A 25,070-nucleotide genomic window follows, 5' to 3' on the forward strand; every position below is an offset into this window, starting at 1 on the left:
TTAGTATTTTTAAATTAAAACATCTAAGGCAGAATTTTAGCAAAGCAAATTCTTTTAAATTTACCAAACAGCAAAGTATGAAATACCTACCTAATGCTAATTGCAATTACTTTAATTTTATAAAAAAATTACCTTGAACTTCTATAGTCACATCTGCTTCATCATGGCCAGCTATGTTACTCGCAATACACTTGTAAATGCCAGAGTCGGACACCTCTGCTTTATCAATGCTCAGTGTTCCATCATCAGAGGAAACATACTGCCCACCATCTATGAGGACAATGCTTCCATCCTTGGACCAGGTGATCTCTGGAGGGGGAATCCCATGGGCACTGCATTGGATGTCGACCCGGTGTCCTACCTGGACCTTCAGGACTCGAGGACCTCGCTGTATTTTTGGAGGAACTGAAAAAGGTACAAAATATTGCAGAAAGGAATATATATTGGTTCAGAAACTGACAACTTTAGAATGACAAGGAGCTTGAATATTTGGAGTTGTACCAAGTGATCTTACCATACTACTCAGCATCATCGAGTAGGAAATTTGCAAATATTCTTTCAAATTACTTCTAGCTAATTAAATTTTAATGGAATTTTCTACCTATCCACTCCTAGACATTGCACACCAAAAATGCATGTATACAAACACACATTAACACACACAGAAAACGTGTATATCTCCATGTGTAACTAAATTCTTTAGAAATAATACAGCCTGCATCATGCACCTTTCTTCTCAGCATGGAACCAACATGCACACACCCCTTGCAATGCACAAGTGCCTCAACAATAGAGCAAAGAATGAGTATGCTGTAAGGTCAGTCAGACGACAGAAATAGTTGCCTAAACATTAAGGGGGTCATTACAACTTCGGCTGATGGAAAAGCCCGTCCACTGAAGTCCCAACGGGTAGGTTGCAACCAGTGCGGCCACCTCCCTGCCAGCCCCATTATGAATTTCCCACTGGCCCAGCAGGAAACGGCCTACAGCATTGTCTCCAGCATGCAAAAGAGCCGGCTGCAATGCTGTAGTGCATAGGGTGCACCAGCAGAGTGATGGTCAGGGGAGCCAGGAGGGCCCCAGCACTGCCCATGCCAAGTGCATGGGCAGTGCAGGGGACCCCTTGGGGCACCCTGCACCACGTCTCTGCCAGACTTTTCATGGTGGGGTTACCGCCATGAAATGGCTGGCAGGTCGTAATCCCAAGGGCGCTGGCGGTCGTAATGTGGCAGTCAGACCGCCACATTGGCGGCGGTCTGACCAGCACCACGACCCTGGCGGTCATTAGTCCCCCAGGGTCGTAATAAGGCCCTCAAAGCCTTTAAATTCATTTGGAACATGAACTAGACAATTTGTCTCTGACCTTCTGTCCTAAATAACCGTGTATGCAGCTGCAGTCCTTCACGCTTTAGGAGCTCCACATTTGTTAATCATGTTTACCATATCTTTGAGCATTATGCCCATCATCTCAATTGTTCTCTGTTGTAACTCTGCCTTTATGAATTATTACTGTTGTCTAAATTGTTAAGACATATATATACTTTTAATAGGAATCATTGTGGTGGTTCTTGTTGCAACTATATAAATAATATACAGGGTGTTTTTGACGTTATTCATCCTATCTGGATCTAGACCTTTGTATTTATCCCTAATTGGACCCATCCACCAAGTCAGTCTGTAGGAAACAATATTTTCCTCCACTACTGCTGCACTGCACATGAAGTGATTGCATTAGACACACTGCACTTGAACAAACATGTGAATAAATCATTTTTTATGTTTTATTAGGTCATGCTGTTAACATAAGTACAGTTAAACATGATTGGATCAGGTATGTCCCACTTTACAACACTGATATTATGATTAATAGCAAAAGGACACTAAAATTCCCTGGTGGAGACAGTACATTGATGGTATCTTGGGGGTAAGGGGTGGGAGTAATGAGTATTAAGTTGTTGCAATACATGGTGATAATTCTGAAGTCACCTCTTGAAAAGTTCTGAATTGTAAATGTTGTTTTACTTCAGTCATTCTAAAATGTCTGGGGAAGAAATGTATGGCCCATTGATATCTTCTTGTGGGTGGGAGGACGGTGTTGGAGGGGTAACAGAACAGTAAATACATTTGCCTGATATAACAATACCAGCAGCTGTCCTAACTTTTAATCTTAATAATTTTATGGGCAGGGCATGCAGGCCTAAGCATAGCTTTGAGCCAGTGCTGTCTGTGTGTCCGAGGGAGGGGTAAGGGGTAAGGGTAAGTGGGAGGAGAAGGTGGACAGGTGCTCTGCAGATGCCAGGGTGCATCCTTACACTCGGCCTTGTTGCTAGGAGGAGAATGCAGGGGGTGTTATTAACCTGCCAGGTGCCGCATTATAGCTTCCCCTTTTGTACTGCATGGGCTAGGTGAGCCAAGATATGCTCCTGCTCTCAGACCTTGCCCTATCCCCTGTAGTGGTTTCACCAGATGCACAAAATGCATCAAGTGAAACAACAGGCATGTTGTCTCCAGATATAGGATTCCCAGGTCCGGTGTTTGGAGACCCAGGATGACTTGGTCTGGAATTTCTGTACTAGGTAGTTCTGCATCAGGAGACACCGGGCTACTCAGAATTGCAAGTTGGGCTAGTCCACCCAGAATTACCAATTTGGGATGGAATAACACCACAAGTAATGAGGACCTGTATAGTACTTATCAAAACTTAGTGCAGCTCAAAGATATGCTGTTTGTGGTTCCTTGGCTTGTAGCTTGTAGGGCAACTGTACAACCCAGAAGAATAAAACAAGTTGTACACACCCTAGCCAGTGCTTAATTAGTAAAAAATAATAATAATAATAATAATGTGGTGGCCCAAAGTTTTTTTTTAAAAGCCCACAATAGCACTGACGAATGCCGAGGTCGCTGAAACCCAAAGGTGCCTAGTCTTGATCACACTCCATGACTATTTTTTCCACTATTATACACTTCATATCTCTTTGTCTCACTGTTGCAGGGTCTTTTCAACACTACTTTCTCCCTTGTCATTACTTTCTTATCTTTCCCCCTGATTCTGCCTTCCTGTCTGTTGGCATAGACAAAGTCCTCATGATGGAAAACTAAGCTGGTCCCCAAAAATGAGTGCAGGTGCCTTACGTGAGATATCTCATACTACAGCTTCTCACTTTCTTAGGTAATGATGATTTAAAATCACTCTCGCACACTGCACGTCAGTTGGGGTTGGGTTTAAAACTCACCATGAACACTCAGTTTTACTGACTGAGTCACATTTCCAGCTATGTTGGAGGCCACACAGAGGTACAAGCCGCTATCTGACACCCTCGTCTCCAGCACTTTCATCGACCCAGAGGAAAGAATGGTGTGCCTGGAATTAAATAATGAGCATAGCTTGAAAGAAAATAGCAAAACATTCCAAAAAGTTCTTAGTTGTTCCCCAAATTGCCTTCCAAACATCTCTCGTATCCTTATTTGTATGACACCCAATCCCCCAATACACCACTTTTTGGTATACCAAACACTAGCCGGATGTCGTGGCTGAAATCCCCACAGGTTAGGTCTTGCAAGATCAGTATCTTCAAAGTTTCCAGTTTCAGTTGTAAAATGAATACCAATATTAAGTTGCCACATAAGATGGTGTACAAGCAGTCCGTCGAGCAGTAATTTACGCACAGTCTTTATGTGTCATATAACTGATGCATAGACTTTCAATGGCATAGTGACTGAGATATGCAGTGGCTGATATGTATATGCCTTATGTGCCAAATTAACTGATATTAATGCAGAGATTAATACAGGTTGTGCAACTGAGTACTATCCACTAGTATAATAGTAACACACATTTGCAGAGTGGTGAAACTGTAGAACTGTGAGCAGCAAGTGCCATGTTAAAAAGTTATCAGGATGCATAAATTATAACGTGTGAGTTCTTTTCAAACTAAGATCCATGCAAAGAAAGTGTAAAATCACATAAAAAGCAATACATGAAGCCAACCACTATACCATGCACAAAGAACTCCAAATCTGAGATTAAGATTCCCAAAAAGTGGTACCTTGCTGAGAACAAATAATTGCCTGTATTCCAGAATCACAGTTTGTGGCACTACCCACTGTAGGCCTATTAATACCACATTATCAGGACAACCTCTGACTATGAACATGTGTATCAATGACATTCGCTTTTATGGATGTGTATCTGTCTTATATATCCTAAAAACCTTGATTCAATTCAGACCTATAAAACAGGTACTGCACACACTTGCACACTGTTGCTCTAGAGTTCTCTTCCTATCGGTGATGAATCCGAATTTATCTACGTTTTTGGGCAAGATTGTGATATAAGCATTTGTTACACGTACATCACAGGAGTAACTAGTGTTACTTCATATATTTGATCACATCATAAGCAAGGACCAGAGAGCAGGGCAAAAGATACAGTTCAGCATCATCACGTGGCGATTTGAAGCAAGAACAATCAATTCCTGAAGTACTAATGGTGATTCTCACCTATACATGCATGGGGTTTAGGTGGAGTAAATATTTGTTGCTTCTGTCATCATCAGGCTCAAGGAAAATCTCTGGGCCTCATTAGAGTTTTGCAGATGTTGGACATCTGCCAAAAAAAATCAGAGGATGTTCCATCCAACCTTTTTTAGGTGTATAGGGCTTCTGTGCAGTTTCAAAAAGAGCTGACAACACATTCACTGCTTTTTAGCAGATGTCCTGCATCCCCAAAACACTAAATAAGGTCCTATGTTTTATCCCTCAAAGGAGCATAAAAACCAAGGGACTGGACAGATATATGGCAGGATGATGAAGACCGTTTTGTAACTCAACAAGGTGATAGGGCGGACACCAAATTCAACACCTTGCTGCTAAGAAATGCTTCTATTGACTTATTAGCAATAATTATTCTTTAAAGCATGGTATCTACTTATAGGGATGGGTGGTTATTATAAAACCCCAGTTCCCTCTGTGCTAGTCTGGGAGCACTAATGCCCTGGAAAACAAGTGTTAATTTGAGCTGGAAAAATCGAAGTGAATTGAGCAAAAGGATGGCTTTATTACCAATCGAAAAGGGGAACAAAGGGCATACCACTTTAAAGAAAGTAACCCATTTAAAGAAATGTACCAAGTAGTACCTACTAAAGAGAAGGAACTGTAGCTTTCTTTACTAAATATCTCTTTATTAACATTTTGCACTCTTACATCAGCTTTGTATCAGAAAGAACAAAGTGCTGTTTATTTGCACGCGTAATCAGCAATACAATCAATTAAACTATGATAAAATTCAAAGAAGTTAGCACTGTCTTGACTGTGATAGCAGGAGAGAAAAAGTAGAAGTTTTTGGTAGCAGGTCTATGCTGTTAATGTGCTTATAGCAAAGTACTACGTAGAAGACTTTATGCTACGTCTAAACATTTTTGCGCGTGCAGGTGAAAGAAGGAAACGTTAAACAGGGAGAAAATGAACAGGGATATATGAGAGAAAGAGGAAGGAGAGGGGAGAGTCTCTGGTCAGTATCGGCTGTAGCGGGGGGGCTGAGGGTAAGGCTGGGGTTCAACGCATTGTGGCTCAGGAGGCACGGGTGGGCCCGTTGGGGAAAGGGGTATGTGTTCCTAATCCAGGGAGTCAAACAGGTGTAATGCGCAGAGTCTAGGGGTTTGGAAGCATAGATATTCTAGATGGTAAATGTAGTTAGTGAGAGGTGTCCACAGGCACAGGAACTTCTTTTCAGTAAAGGAAAGCTTGTGTGTCAATTGTTCCATGGCTATGGTGTGCCAAAGCTGCATGAACAAGGATGCTACCAGTGGAAGAAGGGGAAGTTCCAAGCTCGGGCTATAAGCTGTTTGGCTGCTCCAGTCATGTGGCTTACAAGGTATCAGTCTGCATGTGTTATGCCCGTTAAGGAGGTTGGGCGGATTCCCAGTATGATTGTGTGATAGTCTGCCGTTATTGGGTATCCCAGTGGGCCCTTGATATGACTTACAATCTCCTTCCCAAAAATTCTGAGAGAGAGCAAAGTATACCGAATATGCTGTAAGTCCCCTTCAGCGCCATCACATGGGGGAGGTTGTGGGATAGATAGTGCGTAAGCGGGCAGGGGTATAGTTCCATTGTAGCATAATCTTGTATGCTGTGTCTTGTTGGGAGCAGCTTCTATGGATAAGTAGAATGTCTCTCCCATTGTTGTTGGGTGATATCTAGCAGAGCGTCTTCTGTCCATTTCACTGATATGGGTGGTAAGGTATGAGATGTGATTGCTGGAGGACTTCATATGTTTTGGATAGTTTCTGACAAGTGTCTCAAAGGGAGTGAGGGGTTGTAGAGACCAGTGTTGTAGTTGAAATACTGGTGTTGGGAAGAGTCAGGAGGTGAAATTCCGCTTTACACTGGGAAAATGCTTTGATAGTCCCACCTTGGAATAGGTCTTGGAGGACCCTGCATTCGCCTCGCACCCAGTCTGGGAAGGAATCCCGGGAGGGCCGGTGTGAAATCAGGGTTATGGGTGATTGGAGTATTTGGAGACAGAAATGTGGACAACCCCTGTGTTGTAGCTAGTCTGTCCCATATCTCCAGTACCGTGTGCATGGGAGTGGCTATGTATGCAGTACGAGGGCAAAGCTGTTTCGGGTAGGCAAGCAAGGTCTCATAGTGGGCGAAAGGCCACAGCTCTGTCTATGTGAATCCAGTGCTTCTTGCTTTCGCGCACCCCCCAGTCAGAAAGGTAGCGCAGGTGGGCTGCCCAGTAGTAGTCTTGCATGTTAGGGTAGGCAATGCCCTAACTTACAAGTGCCTGGTTTTTGGGAAATATTAGGAGTGCAGTGTATATCTGAGGGTTTTTGACCTTCCAGATGAAGGAGCATAGGCTGCCCTGCATCCGCTTGATATCATCAAGGGGAATAGGAGTGGGCAATGATTGGAAGAGATGCAATAGTCAGGGGATGATATTCATTTTAATAACTTTGATGTGTCCCCGACAAGAGATCTGGAGAGGCTATCATTGTCTGAGATCTTCTAATATTGTCTTACGGTAGTGTGACCAGTTGATTTTGGTCGATGTGAATTTGTGATAGTGAGGCCCAGATATTGTATGGAGGTTAAGGACCATTGAAAAGGGGTAAGCACTCGCAAGCGTTGAAGGTGTGGTGGAGTCAGGGTGAGATTGAGGGCATGGGTTTTGACACATTGATTTTGTAACCAGAGCCCTGCTTATAGAGGTGGAGAGTATGAACCACAGCAGGAAGAGAAGTGTCTGCTTCTGTTAGAGCAAGGAGGAGGTCATCTGCATAAAAAGAACTTTGGGTTCTTGTCCACCAAATGGAATGCCTTTCATTTCGGAGGATAATCGAAGATTGATAGCCAAGGGTATCGACTGCATGGGAAAATAGCAGGGCGGGCAAGGGGAACCCCTGCTGAGTGCCTCAGAGAGTGGGAATGATCAAGTACTCTGGCCCTTAACTCAGAAGGAGGCGGTGGATGTTGTGTATGAAGACATAATCCTACTGATCATGATGGGTCCCAGTCCCACTTTTTGCAAGAAAGACATCAGGAAGGTCCAATTCACCCTGTCAAAGGCCTTTTTGGCATCAAGGGAGAGGTGGAGGACAGGGATGGCAGGTCTGTGTGCCTTCTCAACCAGATGGGCCAGTCGCTGGATGTTGTCTGATCCCTTTCTGTGGGGTATGAAGCCCACCTGGTCAGGGTCGGTTATGCCAGGCAGAACAGGCTCCAGGCGATTAGCCAGCATTTTATGTGTAAAGCTTGGCGTCTGTGTTTAATAGGGCTATCGGATGGTAGGAGGGGCAAAGTGTGGGATCTTTTCCAGGCTTGGGGATTAGAGTAATCTCGGCATTAGACATAGGTGGAGAGAGGCCTGTGGAGTGTGTAAAGGAATTGTGAAGTTGAAGCAGTTAATCTTGGATCTATGGTAAGAATATAATGTAAAAGGATGGTGTAAGGTCATCGGGCTGGGTGACTTGCCCTTGGAAGGCCTTTCAGGGCTTTGTGGAATTCTGCTGAGGTAAAGGGCTCTTCCACGTCCTCGACCAGATTGGAGGGCAAAGTCTGCCAGTGGCAGGTCTGGAGATAGGAATCCACTGCAGCTTGGCCTTCCCCTCCCAAGGTGTAAAGGCGCTGGTAGTAGGCCAGGAAGGCGTCTTATTTGTCTGATTCCTGAATAGCCCACCCAGAGTTCTCTGTCTGAAGCTTGACAATCAGTGCCCTCACATATTTTGATGGAGCCTGCATGCTAGGAGAGTTCCAACTTACTCTTCCCTCACAGTATCTCTGTTTTAATGCTAGAAGGGAGCACGTTGCTTTATTGACTCTATGTGCTTGAAGTTGCCCCCGCAGAATAGCGAGTTGGTGGTTCGCTCTTCTTGAAGATATTGTTTGTTGAAGCATTCCATGGTGAGGATATCTTCCGTAAGCTTTGCCTCAAACAGGCGAGCTTTACTAGCACTAGCTATGGGGAAAGAGGTGATGACACCTCGTATAGTGGCTTTGTAGCCATCCCATAGAGTGTGGGGGACTTATCGGGGAGAGTGTTAAGTCTGAAATATTCAGTGATAGCATCCTGTATGGTCTGCCTGCCTACTGAGTCGTGCAAAAAGTAATCATTGTGAGAATAGAAAAGGTGGACATGAGAGTAGAAGGAGTAGTCTTTTGTGTTGCTATATAAATAACGTCAGGCGTCAACAAGTACAGCATCGGAGAGTTCCTTCTTAAGAAATGTAGACAAATGTGTGCAGTGTTCCTATCTAATTCTGGATCCGACACAAGATTGAGGTGACAATTATATCGCCCGCGATCAATCGCAGTTGTCCCTTGAGGGTCTGTCACATAAATGTGTCCTGCACATGGTTGGGGGCATAAAGGTTAAGAAAGGTCTGTGTGTCTTTGCCCCTTTGTAGAGTTAGCATTAGGAAGCACCCACCACGGTCTCTGTCGTTTTTTGTTGAGAATAGCGCCTCCCAGGGTTTTGAAGTCTGTGTATGCCCAGTGTTGGTGCGGGTATTTGGATAGAGGCATGCAGTGAGTGTCCGATTTGAGCAGATGTGTTTTCTGCAAAAAGATTACGTCTGGGTCTTGTTGTCAAAGGTAACACCAGACTTGACGCCGCTTACTGAGGGACAGTAACTTCAGATCATGTGTGTCAGTCATGAGGGGGGTATAAGACACTATCCATATGTGGAAGAAGTCTTTGGTCATCTTAGGGGAGTGTATGAGGATGGCCCAAGTGCATTTTGGTAGTCCCCCAAGAGAGACGTCAGAGAGGGCCAGATACCTGGCAGGGAAGGGTCTGGGAGGCATAAGTGAGGGGAGAGTGCAGGGGGCCAACAGGGTCCAACCAGTGGAAATGATCTAAAGAACTTTCCAACCAATTAGGAGGGTCTCCCTCAAGGGAAGTGCAGCTCAGTAGAAAAGGGGGAGGGAAGGGGCCGGGAGTGGTGCCAATTTGCTCAGCCTAGAATGTGTATATCCTAAAAGTTTAAGTAGTAAAAATATGGATAACATAGTGTCAGTTGTAAAGGTCCAAGCCACAAGCTGACCGCCATGCAAAGGATATGGATGATATGTAGTTCAGTAGGCGCCTGGCCTGATGCCCCAAAGGGGATAAAGCACAGGTCCCTGGCGAAGGACATGACATCACCTCCCTCCACCCCTCGTGGGATGCCTCGGATGTGTGAGTTATTATGATGGTCCCTGTTTTCCAGGCCTTCTTGTCCAGTCTGGAGCTTGATATGTTGTTCGTCCAACGTGTTAAGCCGGTGCCAGAGCTCTTCTTGGTTCTCTGCTCTCGAGTCCACGGTGCATTCTAGATCTTCCATTCTCTTCCCTATTGTGGTCACATCCTTCCGTAGGTCATTAAGACAGCTTTTAAAGTCTGCTTTTAGGGACCATATTTCCCGACGGATGTCTGCCAGGAAAATTTCCATGTAGTTTTCTGTGATGGAAAGAGTAGGAGGAGTGGATGCCCGCTGGTCGGTGGAGTCTCCCTGTCCGCTCATGGCAGCTGATGAAGTTATGGCCCAGAAAGAGGTTACTGAATTGTCACTCATGGATTTTCCCCTGGGCATAATAAGCTGGATTGTGCCCTGATGCTTTCGGGTGCCTTACGTTTTTCAGAGGCAGCGTGCAAGCAAGCAGCAGGGTCAGATCGTCAGGCTGTACAGGTTTGGCTGGAGTGTGTGCGTCTCCCACAAGAGGTACTAGTGTGTTCCCAAAGTGCTGCAGTTAGTGGTGTTATCTGGGCAGTGTTAGTGCTCAAAAGTGTTTTGAGTGTACCCTCATGATGTACCTCTTTCGCTGATGATGGGGGGTTCAGGCCGAAGAAGAGGACATGGGACACTGGCAGAGTCTAATCCGGGTGAGGAAGGGGGAGTACCCCCAAACTGTTGTGTCGCAGCAGTAGGTGCTCAGCAGTCATGTCAGAAGTCTCTGTCTACTGAGAAACTAGACTGGAGTTGTGGCGGGGAATCACTAGCAGGTCTGACCTCCAGGCCTTGTGCTCATCCCAGTCCCAAAGAGTGAGATTAGGCCACAAGAGTTGGGGCTGAAATTGCAGGGTACCCAGGTCCTGACTGAGAGGTGGATCCTATACAACCTCGAGGTCTCTGCCGGCACTTTGGTACGCCGTTAATGGGAAGGGGCAGAGTCAAGCATCCCGGTGTATCTCCAACCCCGAGACCTCCCCCGGGCGTTGAAATCCTGTCCCCAAGCCTCGTCTGCGCTAGCGAAAGGATACTCATCACTGTTGGTGCCAGGGCCCTTCTGGACAGCGTGGGTCTAGAGAGGTATTAGTAAGGTTACCAGGCCCAGAGGCCGCTGCCCTAGACCATGTAACTCTTGATTCCCAGGTGCGTTATATGGTGCGCACCAATCTCGGGACACAATCTCAGCCTTGTACGGCAGTGGTAGTAGAGGCAGCTGCAGGTCTCAGCGCTGTGTGCTCTCAGTCTTCCTTTCGAGGAGGAGCAGTGCTCACCGCCGCACAGGCCCAGTTCCGATTGTGTGCCCTGTGGGGGATGCAGGGCCGTCTGCTGCCACTACTAATCCTTTCCGCACAGTGTCCCCTGGCTGGTGGGGCAAAACAGGGGGGGCATCTTTGCTGCTTGCTAATGCATGCATTCGTCACAAACCGTCAATATTTATTAATGTCGTAGAAAAGGCACCATCAATGTAAAATAAAACCAATATATTTTAAAATATCTGGAGCAAGAATTCAAAACTTCATGATGCTGGAAAAAGAATAATACAATGTGAGAGAGATGAAATTGAAAGATGTAAACTCTCTCCAACTTGTAAAGGAATTGCCTCAAAGTACAAAGGAATCTCTCAGTAACACATACCTGTCCACAGACATATCTCCTAAAGAACAGAAAAAGAAAAGTAATATGCCCATGTGGGAATGAATGCAGGCACTGGAAGCGCTTTGTAGAACCTTATCACGTCACAAGTACATTGATGCTAAAGGCAAATATAGTGCAACATTCTACTACTAAACTAACGTTTACATGACACTCTGAGGTTAACTTAACTGTTAACTTATTTCATTTTCGCCTTCTTAAACTTTTCTTAAACACTAATTCTGATTGTACAACCAATATTCCTACTGGTAAGGCTTTAAATATGTTTTCATCTGTTTATCACTTCATCAACACAAAGACCATTGTAAAATGTCTAACCATATCTTTAAATCAGTTTCTGGGATCCATCTATAGGCACTGACGTTTACATGAGACTTATGGATTTGTAAAAAAATATATGGAGGGATCATACATATTTCTTAGGACCCCACTTCTGCTATTGGCAAATACAGCAGTTGCTTCTTCATCCCTAAGTATTCCCTTTCTCACTGTTTCCTATATTTCTCTTGCTCCTTCTGTCTCCTTTTGTCTTTGTCTCTTTTACATTGGACCACGTTTAATGAGGAAAAATAAGTCTCTGTCCCCAAAAGTGAGTGCTGGTAACAGAATATTCACATTTTATGCTTATGTATCCCACATTGCATTTGATACATTTCATATTTTCATTTATTTCAAGTGCACATTTTTATTTACAACTGTATATTCCATGCAGTGTTGTTTTCACAAATGTATAACATTTGGTTTAGTACAGTTTGATAGTGTATCAATTATTCACGCATATATTTTCACATGGTTTACAAGGTGTTATAGACTTAAGAAAGAAATACGTGAATATGCAACAACATTAATACATTAATTCTTGCATTCTATCATCATTCGATATGAGTCATGCCCTATTCAAAATAATCAGAAACGTGTATTTAGGATGAGTAATGACAAGTACAAGACTTCCTTCGACTTCCTTGGAGAATGAGATCAAGCAAGCAGAAGCTCTAAGCACTGTTTGTGAGGGCCACAGGCATAAACACCCCAAGCCAGCCTGCCCTTATCAGGTTGCTCGGGTGCAGAGATAAACAATGACCTTCTTCATACAGAACAGCATTTCCATTGTTCCACTAAGAGGAGGTGAGAGGCCACCTTAGAAACTCATATGGACTCTTTTGACTCTAAGAACGTTTAGCTAGAGGCAAGAAGGAAGGGGTTGGTAAACAGACACTGACTCCATCTTTACATGCAGAGAAATTCTGAAAAACAGTAACTATGTTGGAATTATTTTTGATGTTTTATTGATTGTTTTCATTATTACTATTGTGTTCATTTTTATAGTTACAAATATCACATTTTATGCAGTAGGATCGGAGATTGATTTTAACAAAAATCATAAAATATAAAATATATCCCTATGCATATTCTTGAGTGTGCCTATTCAAGGTGAAAAGAGGTTTGGAACTCCTACCAACAAATAAAACTGAGTCTCACAGGACTGATTGTTACCCAGAATGCACCATCCTCGTGTAATGCTTAAGTGGTTAAACTACAGTCCGAAAGGTTTCTTGTCATTAGTTAGTGAGTTGGCACTGAACCTGCCCTTTTGCCAGAGGGTTAGAAAACCAAAACTTTGGTCGTATTTTGCTTAGAATAACAGAAAAAGGCATCACTTGTGCCCACTATCTCCATCTTTTTCGACTAATTAAGCACTGCTTACAAGTGAAATGAGAGATTGTGCGTCCAAACGGGGCAAGACAAGGAGATTCAAAACAGCAAGGAAAAGTAATTGGGTAGAGGTGAGAGGGTCCGAAGTACAAATGGTTTGCATTTATTTTTACATATGTGATTTCCAACTGTAGAATACATGCAGTGCTGTATTTCTACAAAGGATCATACTTCAATATCAAGACCACTAGAATTATGTAATTCTGTGGCCACATTGTTGTTCACATACTTTTATATTTGCCATAGAATCCATAATCTGCTTCATATTTTACAGAATTTAGCAATAAAAATGTGTTTCTTGCTCAAAAAAATCAGAAGGTACTAAAAACTCAACAACATGTGTTCACGCCCAGTGGAAGATCCTTCGTAATGTTTAACTGGTCACCTCACAACTGTTTGTTGCTATATCTGGGTATTAAACTGGTACTAATGAGTTGAAATCTTAGCTCAGATAATGTTAACGTGTAAACATGACCTCATGAAGTAATCATATCGCAAAATGTTCTATATTTAGCAAAACCTGACACATAATTTGGTCCTTCAATGCCTCTTAATTTCAGGGACCCTGCCTAATATGAACAACTGACACTGAAATTGTTACGTACCTCGGGGAGAACGGAGAGATGAGCTGCCCTTCTTTGGCCCATGTGATGACAGGAGGTGGCAAACTCTTCACCTCGCAAGGAAGGAGGGCGTCTTCTCCTGCAGTGACAGAGACTTCGATTGCTTTGTCTCGAGGAGCTCCTCCATCTTCGGAACTGGGCCCGGACACTCTTGGCTTCACTGAAAACATTTAAAATAATTTCATTAGCAAGTGTGGATTTTCATCTTTAAACAGCACACTGCTAAGGAGCAACAAATACTTACACTAGCTTGCATATTTTCAATACACCCGTTGTCTTTTCTTTCCATTATTTGACTTTATGAATGAGAAAGTAGGTTCAATATAATTAACTAACGAATTGTGAGGTGAGGGAGCCACAGGGTTTCATCCAGCCGAACCTCAAATGGTTCTGGGAATGGCAAGCCTTCACCTGATGGATCCTCTTTCACAGGTTGTTACTTAATGCAAGTGACAGTCACTAGATTTCCCTGCCCAAGACTGCCATCTAAGGTAGGGCATGCCCATGATGGGACATCAATCAATGGCACTGACCCACATGGAGAAATCATTTTGTATGTCAGGGCCATAGCCTTTTTGTTTGTCTAAAAAAACACAGTATGAGACAACAAAATGTATGCAGAGAGGGAATCAAACTGATCATGGCGGCTGCTCAGCATATTGCTCTATGTTTAGTAGAAAGAACACCAAACTAAGTGGTTGTGCTACAGACAGAGAGATCCCAGCCACACATCAGGAGATTGCATAATATGGTGGGCAGTGCTCAACCACAAGAGCAAGGCAGCAGAGACAAAGGTCTTTGCTGAACTGGAGGCCTGAAGGTCACCCAGAGGGACTAAATTACCCTGAACGTGTCTGCAACACAAATGCTAAACACACTTGATATTTGTCATTTCTGATAATTATGCAACTTTAACAACTACCCCTGCCAAGCACTACTCAAGACCTAAAAAACGAAACAATAGTGCAAGGCAGAACTGGTACTAGAGCAAGGCATTGCTGGCCAGTAGACAAAGTTGCATTAGGCAGCTAAAGCATCAAATGTTACTCTATTGCCATTGGAGGGGTGAATAAATTGTCTCTTTACCTAGCTCGCAAAAATCCTTACATTAGCCCAGCTACTTGAGACTAGTAGCCGTGGCTGAAAAGCATCAGCACAAGTTTGTGGGAGATTCAGGTGATTGGGCAGAGTAGACTAATGAGCAACTGAAACCAATCATCTATCAATTGGAGGAAACAGGAATCTGGGTGCATGGGTGTATTGCAGTAAAGAGATTAGAGAAGACCAGGAGCTGGGGTGCATAAGACCGAATTGGATGAGCCTAAAAACTAGTTGATACTACTAGGAAGCATCATGCATCACAGATAAGAAGAACATTGCTTGCATAGGTCAGCTTTGGAAAGAAATAGAAAATTGAGACCATGGATGGGAGGGGGATAGTTCATTTTGTTGTATGGTAATAAGGTAAGGGCAGGAAATCAGTTCCATTGTGAATGGTGACGAATATTCAACACACAGATGGGGCAGGAACAATAAACTGGATCTGCAGTGCACACAGAGGAAGTCAAAAATTGGTAAACAGGCCTCAATCAGACACATAGTTGAGTTTATGGAACTGAATGGCCAGGAAGAAGCAGTTCAGGTATCAGGAGCAAGAGGAAGACCAGGAAAGTGTCTGTAAGAGGTTAGACTTGAGTGGGTGGTGTTGACATGTAGTGGGAAAATAAATCTTTAGACAGTTCCAGACCAGAGAACATGGTCTCACAGTTCAGGCTCAACTTCTCCTATTGGAGCAGGATCAAAACTGATTTGAACATAGACAGTTTCAAGCTGAGATGGCATAGTCTGCAAATGAATGATGGGTTGGAATGCTACCCAGAGTGATTGCCAGTGGTTAGACTCATTGGATGAATTCCTCCCATCAACTTTTGTGTGTTTGATGTAACACTTTAAGTGGCCAAGGGTATGCCCAGAAGTAGGTCCCTTGCTCACTATACCACTGGAAGCAAGCTACATCTAATTGAAGAGCCCCAATAAGGGCAAAACCAGTCTTGTGATGCTTGTGCTCCAGTTCAGAGATGGACTGTCCTTGCTGTGCTGGGCTGTTACTATTGGAGCAGGGTCTAGATGGATTTGCACATGACTGGGTCCAAACCGAGGTGTAATTGTGAGTACAGAACAATAGGTTGAAATGCTGCCATGAGTGACTACCAGTGGTTAGATGTATTGCAAGCATTCTTCCCATCACCTTTTGTGTGTTTGAGAACATTATAGGCAGGTCACTGGAGTGGAATCGGGCATCATAAACATTAGAAACACTTAATTTTGCACAAAACATTATCCATATCCTTGAAGATAACTTAAGCCCACCAAATCACAGGTGCTTCAGGCAACAGCATTAGGAACTGCCTTTCAACTAACACATGCTCAAGATAATGTTAAAAGGAGCTTAAAAACTCCGTATAGACGAAGACTCAGCTAAACAACAGCAATGGTCTAACAAGGCTCCTATGATGGTCAAGGAGAATCCCAGGCCACAGGTCTAGGAAAATGCAGTCATAATGCATGCACAAACATGTTCCAGTGAACTGGGCACAGATGTGTTCTGTGTAGTCTGGAAAACTAAAAAAATTATAAAGATTACCTTCCCAGCTCCCACACTGACAGTGTTTCTATTTGTTATGAACAAAATGTCAAAACTCGAGAATATGGGGAGCATGCCTAAATGGGTACAGCTGTCTTTTTCTGCCACCACCACCAAATGCCTTTCTCTCCTTCTGCCTCTTTATGCCAGGGAGGCACTTCCCAGGGTACCCTTTGAACCTTCAGTGTAACTCAATGTGAAGTTAGAAACAGTATAAGTGTATACTTACCTTTATAAACTTTCTTTGAGTAGACAGTGTTGGTCAATATACTAGTTTAAATTTTCTTGAAGGTCGATATAAAAAAACATAATATTTTGACATACAATTAGGCTTGGTGGATGGGAGTAGATAGAAGGCCTCAGTACTGGGTGGTGGCAGAGGCTGATTAACTTGGGAGTCATGATGTTGGGTGTGTTGTAATGAATAGAAATTGTAATTATGGTTGAGAAGAAGTAAGGAAAAGACAACTATCTGATTGCATCTCAACCTCATCTGCTTGAAACTCGGGCACCTCTGTAAATCCTTCAGTTACTCACCATAGACAGTAAGCTGGACTTTTCGTGTGGCATAGCCCGCTGCATTGGTTGCAGTGCAGATATACTCCCCTGATTCATCGCCTTCTGGAGAAAGTATGAACAGACTTCCATCAGAGCCGGAAGAGAACTTGGCATTGCTCGGAGCAATCAATTCCCCTCTCTGTCAACACAAGAACACAGTTTTGTTTCAGAGACAATGTCAAAAGCTGCGTTTGTATACCTGTACATTAGACAAGTGCTGATATTTTATCAGGATTTAAATTAGCCTCAAAACTGAAATGCAGCACTTTGACAGACACTTGCCACTCAACCTTGCAAAATTAGTGTGTTTTACTCAGTAGTGTCAGAATGGAAATGCTCTCCCTTTCTTTCCTTTTTTATGAAGGTACCCCCTGACATTTGTGGGAGCTCACTCATGCCAGATGAGACATTCCAGATAACTCTTTTAAAAAACTGACTATCTTCTATAGTTGAGAGCTCACATAAGGTTTCTGTAAAGATCACTCTTCCAAGCCTTCTTTTGACATCCAATTTTATTAATAATCAGAAGTAACATGACACCTTCAGCACAGCTCCACCATTCACCCTTCTCTCCTTCCAGTCTTCACTAGAGTTGCTACTGTTCCATCTCCCACTGTTCCATCTGACCTCGCTGCTTACATCAAGACATTCCACCCTCCACTAAGCACTGCATTATAGTAGATTTCTCTCCAGTTTCTTACTCATCCCTTACACGTTTTCATGTAGCGTCTCCCATTTCTTTCTATAATTCTTTTTTTTTTATTAAGTATTCAACCAAAAACGATAACAAAAACATCCCTCCAATACTCCTTCAGTATATTCTCTGAAGGAATTTGTAGTGAATAAGCTTATGCCTATGGTTAAGGGATACCGTGCATGTCTGAGTGCAGCACACACACCATACTTTATCAGAGAGTTCGTGTCCCAACTCTGCCTCCCAGGTCTCCTGCACCCCTGATCCTGCACAGGTAGATGATTGAGGCAAGTATGGTACAGCTTGGAAATTAAACCGTCACTGAAGTCAGCAGTGATAAGCAAAGTGTGGGGTGCAAAGTCTTTAGGTGTAAGTGGGTAAGTGTGTAGGAGTGCTCGTAGCATGCTCTGAAGATGCCAGAGGACAAAGTGATCCATTTTGGTTGCCATCCTGAAGTGTACATCTGCAGTCCTCGAGAATACATGACCATCAGGGAAGCGGTCATCCAATGTGGAGAGGTGATGTGAGTGGAGGGTGTGGTGCACCAGCTTTTCCTGTGAGAGTGGGAGCCATGGGTTATCTCTCAAAGGGAGTGCTGAAGAGATTAATAGGGTGCATGCTAGCCGGCGCACTAGCCAACATGCCCAGTAAGTTATGGCCAGGGATTGAACGTCCGTAGGAGCCAAGGGAACACCAAGAGAAAGTAATGATTGCAAGCGTGTGGGGAACACCTCTCTGGTGTAGTGTATGGTAGCTGGGTTCAGGGTGGTACCAGTAGTACTTATAATGGCATTGTGCAGTTAAACAGTATAACTGAAAGTGAGGAATTCTGAAACTCCTGAGCTCATAAGGAATAGTCAGTTTCTCCCAACATATGTGAGGGTGTTTACTGCCCAGATGAATCGCGTCAGAGAGCTTTGGAGCTCTGTGAAAAAAAGAATCTGTAAGAGGGATTGGGATGTTGACAAAGAGATATAAAAACTGTGGGAGTACTACCATTTTAATCAGGGCGTTACGCCCGCCATGGACAAAGGGAGACAAATCCAGCGATCAATCTGGGCCTTTAATTTATCCATTGCGGGTCAGTAGTTTAGGTGAAGTATTTCTTCCCAGTCTCTGTGTATGTAAATGCCTAGATATTTAACATGGTTGTCGTACCAGGAGAGTGGGAACTCACAGGTTACAGGGGTAGCAGCCTACATTAGGGGGAATAATTCTGATTTGTTCCTATTTTTCCACACCTCTGAAAAATCTCCAAAAATGACTATTTCTGTAAGTACCAGACTCAGGTTGGTGGCAGGGTGCCGGGGAAACAGGAGGACGTCATCCACATAAAGAAATAACAGCAAGGGCCTGGTCCTAAGCTGTAATCCCCTATGTGGATGCCTCTCTTTTAAATGTCATTTGAGAAGGCTCATGGTGATAATAAAGAATAGGGGGAGTGACAGGGGGCAGTCCTGCCTTGTTCATCTAGTGATAGGGAAGGTAGGAAACAATATATTGTTAATTTGAAGCCGTGCAGTTGGAGAGTAATACAATAGCATTATCAAGGAGGTGAGGTTGCGGGGCATGCACACTTGTGGAGAGTGGCTTCCAAAAAAGGCCATTCCAGAGAATCAAAGGCCTTCTCTGCGTCTAGTTAGGCTACTACTGACAGAACTTTAGGGGACACTCTATGAAGGGTTGCAAATACTGTGCGAAGATTGGTAGACGTGGATCTAAGGGACATGAATCCCGATAGGGTTGGCAAGATGATTTGGTCCAATAGCAAGGACAACCGGTTGGCAATTAATTTTGCTGAGATTTCGTTGTCGAAGTTTAGTAAGGACAGAGGTCGATATGAGCCACACAGGTTTTAATAATAATGTGATCACCACTTCTCTGAGTGTAGGTGGGAGCACCCTGACTTACATGTCCAATAAGTGGGGGGCCAAGAGATGTTTGTATGTCTTATAAAAGATACAGGTGAATCCGTTTGAGCTGGGCACTTTTGAGTCGTCTAATGCATCAATGGCAAGCACAATTTCCTCTTCAGAAAAGGGCTCGCTAACGTATTGCTGTTGTGTTGAGCTCAGTCATACAATGGCCACCTCCTTGAGGTAAGTCACCTAGTACCTCGATAATCGCCAGATTGCAGATGGGTCAGTGGTCAGGAGGACCACCAACAAGCACAAGCAAATGCAACTGGAGCTGTTAGAGATTTGAGAGCTGAAGAGGACCAGCAAGGTCCTGGGGCCTTGACCCTTGGTGGCTGACCCTCAAAAGACAGGAGAGCCAACAGAAGCAGTCGGGCCTCCACAAGCAACCCACTGGCAGCAAGCACAATAAGTTGCAGTGAGGCCCAGGCAGCACACCTGAAGAGGAGTCCCACATCACTGGAGCGGGTGAGAGGAGAGTGTTGGGGGCCAGGGCTACTTGGACCCTGAAGATCCCTTGGAGCAGGAGTTAACAAGCCTTGGTTGCTTCAACAGTCACGTGCACAGAGCTTCTGTCTTGAAGGAAGAGGCAAGGACTCACCATCTCCCAAGTTGGGCAGAAGGCAGAGAGGACCCGGAGGACCCCTCAGAACCACCACCTGTGTTGAAGTATCTTCGCAGGTCCAGAGGACAGCAGATCCCAGCAGCTGGACATTGTTGCCTTAGGTGCCTGCAGATGCAGGGAAGTGACTCCTTCACTCCAAGGGAGATTGCTTCTTTGGTCCAGCTGAAGTCTTGCCAACCCCAGAGGATGCACAGCTATGGACATATTGCAAGTTGCTGACAGGAGCCGTAGAAACAATGTTGCAAGGAGAGGTCATCTCGGTGTTGCAGTCTTGTTTGGTTCCTGTGAAGTCCACTAGCAGTTCCGGTGGCCAGGAGTAGAAGAGGTCATTGCAGAGGAGTCCTGGTGGAGACTTGCATGCCGAATCTGGGAACCCACCTGTAAGGGAGTACATAAATAGCCCAAAAAGGGGAATGGTCACTCTGCAAGCTGACCACCTATCAAAAGGTGTCACTGACATCAAATGCCTAACCTGACCAGTCAGATGCTCTCAGGGGCCTCTGCACATCTTGTTTTCAAGATGGCAGAATCAAGTGGCCACCTGGAGGAGCTCTGGGCACTACCACTAGGGTGGTGATGGACAAAGAAGTGGTCACTCCCCTTTCCTTTCAGCAGTTTCAGGCTACCCCTCCCTAGCCTTGTAAACCCTATTTCAAAAGAAGAGGAGGTTGTACGCCTCTCCCACAGGAAATCCTTTGTTCTGCCTTTCCCTGCTTGAGCTGGTCAAGCAGCAGGAAGGCAGGATCCTGTCTGAGGGGCTGCAGCAGCATGGTCTGTTCGCAGACCCTGAAAGACTGGTAGGAGCAATACTGGGGGTCCTCTAAGGAGCCACCAGAGTGCATGGGATCATACCACCAATAATGGCATCAGTATTGGGGTATGATTTTGACATGTTTGGTACCAGACATGCCCAGGTTCGGAGTTACCATTATGTAGCTAGACCATAGGTAGTGACCTATGGTCAGTACATAGCTAAAATGGCTTTCCCGCACTTACGATGTCCAGTGATTTGGAACTGGAGTTCATAGGGGGATGCCCTGCAGGGATGCCCACACACACGGACCTGCACCCTGCCCTTAGGGCTGGAAGGGCCTACCATAGTGGTGACTTACAGTGATGTGGTGTAGTGACCAGCAGTGAAAGGGTGCATGCACCTTTTCACGCAGGCTGGAAATAGCAGACCTGCAGACACACTTTGCATGGGCTCCCATGGGTAGCATAATACACGCTGCAGCCTATTGGTGACCCCTGGTGTACCAATGCCCTGGGTACCTAAGTACTATTTACTAGGGACTTAAAGGGGTACACCAGTATGCCAATTGTGGGGTGTAAAGAGTACTAAGACAACCAAATTTAGAGGAGAGAGCACAATCACTGGGGTCCTGGTTAGCAGGATCCCAGTGAAAACAGTCTAAGCACACTGACAACAGGCATAAAGTAGGGGTAACAATGCCAGTGTCAACATCTGGGCAGTGCGCGCTCTACGGCCGACTGGAATGCAAAAACCCAGCACGTATGAGATGATGTAATTCAGGCATTATGTTGATATGCTGTTGTTTAACCTTTTGCATTGCAGAGTTTAATCCTGAAGACTTATATTTAAGGTGCTTGTAAATACTGTTTATTTGCAATGTATTTCTGCAGGCTTTCAGAGTGTGTCACGGTGTGGTCCCTTTCCAGGGCCTTCTAGAAACTTCTTCTGCAGCATGCCTGGGTGTGGTTTGTGGGTTGGGCTAAGACTCTATAAAAGGGAGCCAGCCCAGCTCCACGTGCTCACTATTCAGAGGTCCCGGTGCAGAGCAGCAGCAACTTCCTGAGCTCCTGTTCCGGAGGCCTACTTGGATCTTTCAGAGCTCACCCTTTCACTGCACTTGGTGATTCTTGATCAGGGGCGGTAAGACGGAGGTCAGGCTGGGCACCCGATCCCGTTCTCAAAGGAGTTTGAGTTCTTGGCCCTAATTATCATGATAACATTTTTTGACTCTTGTGCATGTGAAAGTGTGCTTAATGTTTATTGAGCATTTACATGCTGACATTCGAATCGGCAAAACGCGCGATTCCTTACTCGTGTTTAATTAATGTTGTTCATTGTGCATTACCATTTCCAGACATTCATATGGTGACATTCGAATCGGCAAAACGCGCGATTCGTTCCTCGTGTTTTAAACCTTGATATTCATGGTGCGCTATCATTTCCTGACATTCACATGGTGGTTTTCGAATCGTCAAGATGCGCGATTCAGTTCTTGTGTGAAATTCATGTTATTCATTGTGCGCAACCATTTTCTGACATTTACAAGGTTGCATTCGAATCGACAAGACGCGCGATTCTTTACTCGTGTGTAAATCAAGATATTCAGTGCGCGCAACCATTTTCTGACATTTACAAGGTTGCATTCGAATCGGCAAGACGCGCAATTCTTTACTTCATGTATAAATCAAGATATTCAGTGTTTTGGAGAGCCTTATCCTCATGTAATGAGGCTGTGTTTTGTTTCTGGGACATTGTTCTGGAAGGTTCTTGTATTCCTAGAACAGTATGTTTTCAATTCCTGAAAATTCCATATGAAACATCGTACTAACCATTTTGATTCTTTTCCAGGTACCTAGATTTAGTAAGGTCTAATTAGAGTCTAGTTCTAGGCCATTCATGTTTCCATAGTTTTAGACAGTATTTCATGTTCCGAGTATCACTGAATTCTAGACTCAACAGAGTGTTATTTCATGTTCCGAGCATCACTGAACTCTAGATTCAAAAGAGTGTTATTTCATGTTTCAAGTATCACTGAACTCTAGACTCATCAGAGTGTTATTTCATGTTCTGAGTATCACTGAATTCTAGACTCAACAGAGTGTTATTTCATGTTTCAAGTATCACTGAACTCTAGACTCATCAGAGTGTTATTTCATGTTCCGAGTATCACTGAATTCTAGACTCAACAGAGTGTTATTTCATGTTCCGAGTATCACTGAATTCTAGATTCAAAGGAGTGTTATTTCATGTTTCAAGTATCACTGAACTCTAGACTCATCAGAGTGTTATTTCATGTTCCGAGTATCACTGAACTCCAGGCTCAACAGTGTGTTATTTCATGTTCCGAGTATCACTGAACTCTAGACTCAACAGAGTGTTATTTCATGTTCCGAGTGTCATTGAATCCTAGATCCAACTGAGAGTTTTTATGAATCTAAATGATGTTGTGTTGTTTAATCTTTTGCTTCCCACAGGTCTCCTTCCCAGCTGTCCCCTTCCTAATACCCTCTTCCCCTCTTGAACTCTCTTAGTCTCTGTGATTCATCTATCAGAGTCTTGGAGCTGTTCAGTGGTGGACGTGTTGGGAACGTGCGCAGGCCCCGAGGATCTGGTGACTGACAGCCAGAAAAAGGGACTTTCCTACAGTCATCCACCCGGAACTCTTTTGCACAATCAAAGTAGAACACCAACTCTCTTTTTGGACCCAGGAGGTGGAGACTCTCCTCTTCCTTAAAAAGATGTGGGAGGGTGTAAAAAGTAGGCAAGGTGATGGATTGTCCCACATTAAATGGCGTAAACACTTTTGGCAGAAAGGAGGCCTTAGTGTGAAGCTCCACTTCATCAGGATTGATGGAAAGGTAGGGCGGCTTAGATTACAATACCTACAGCTCACACACTCTGTGGGCAGATGTAATGACCACAAGGAAGGCTGTTTTTTCAAAGTGAGAAGCCTGAGAGGACAACCGTGGAGAGGCTGGAAAGGAGCCCACATCAGAAATGTCAAAACCAAATTCAGATTCCACTGGGGCATAATGAATGGGCATGGAGGAAAGAGATGTGTATGACCTTTGAGGACCCTGCCTGTAATGGGGGATTTAAACAAAGGAGGCTGATCAGGAAACATCAAAAACAGCAGAAATATCAGACAAATAACCTTTAAGAGTGCCCACAGCACAGCCCTGCTGGGCCAGGGAAAGGACAAACAATAGGACTTCAAAGAGAGGGGCAGAAAGGGGGTCAACAGAGTTGTCTGTGCACCACACCACAAATTTCTTCCAACATGTGTATACCATTTGGTGGAGGAATGCCTTGCTCCCAAGATTATGTTACAGAATTAGGTAAGCTGTCAACTATCACCGCTCAATCTGCATACAAGAAGATGGAGAGTGGACAGATTTGTGTGCAGAACCCTCCCCTGCTGCTATGACAGAAGATCCTCGTGAAGGGGCAGTCTGATCGGAGGATCAATGGACATGCTCAGCAGCTCGGGATACCAGTCTGGAGCCACAAGGGTTACTTGGGCCCAGCAGTTCTTGATCTCCTTGAGAACTCTGGGCAGAAGTGGTATGAATAGAAAGGAGTACTGGAGGCCTGAGATTGTACCAAGACGAAAAGTGTCTCAGAGCGATTATCACTTTGGAAACTCATTGAGCATTTTCTGCGGAGACGAACGGATCTAACCAAGGCTCTCCCCACTGCTGAAACAGACCTTGTGCCACTTCCGAATGGAGATACCATTTGTGATCCGCTAGGCATTTTCATCTGAGTTTGTCCCCTCTGGCATTCAGAGATCCTGCCAGACGCTGAATCACCATGAATATACCCTGCTGTTCCAGTCATGTCCAGATGGCAGAGCCTCTTGACAAAGGGTCCACAACCCCACTTTGCCCTGCTTGTTGCAGTACCACATGGTGATGGTGTTGTCTGTGAATAACTGCACCATCCTCCCCTTGATAGACAAAAGAAATGCCTTCAATGCTAGCTGGATCACATGGAGCTCCAACAGGTGATGTGGAGTCCGGATTCCCCCAGAGACCAGATGTCTCTGATCTCCACCTCTCCCAGGTGGCCACCCCTTCCCAGGAGTGATGCATCCGTCACTAATGTCGGATCTGGTTAGCGGAAGGGAGAGAGATATGCCTCTGACCCTACTGCAGTTCATTAACCACCACTGCAG

General features: G+C 44.5%; 1 protein-coding gene across 1 annotated transcript in view; it reads right to left on the reverse strand.

Moving 5' to 3' along the window:
* Positions 1-25,070, reverse strand: part of HMCN1 (hemicentin 1) — a 1,093,576-nt gene that overhangs the window by 583,013 nt on the left and 485,493 nt on the right. The window contains exons 21-24 of the mRNA XM_069232006.1: positions 16,884-17,043; positions 13,685-13,862; positions 3,234-3,361; positions 133-405 (exon numbers count right to left, since the gene is read on the reverse strand). Of these exons, the coding sequence (XP_069088107.1) occupies positions 133-405; positions 3,234-3,361; positions 13,685-13,862; positions 16,884-17,043 (739 nt within the window). The remainder of the gene's footprint in view (positions 1-132; positions 406-3,233; positions 3,362-13,684; positions 13,863-16,883; positions 17,044-25,070) is intronic.

The sequence above is a fragment of the Pleurodeles waltl genome, chromosome 4_2 (genome assembly GCF_031143425.1).
Source record: "Pleurodeles waltl isolate 20211129_DDA chromosome 4_2, aPleWal1.hap1.20221129, whole genome shotgun sequence".
NCBI classification, from domain to species: Eukaryota; Metazoa; Chordata; class Amphibia; order Caudata; family Salamandridae; genus Pleurodeles; species Pleurodeles waltl.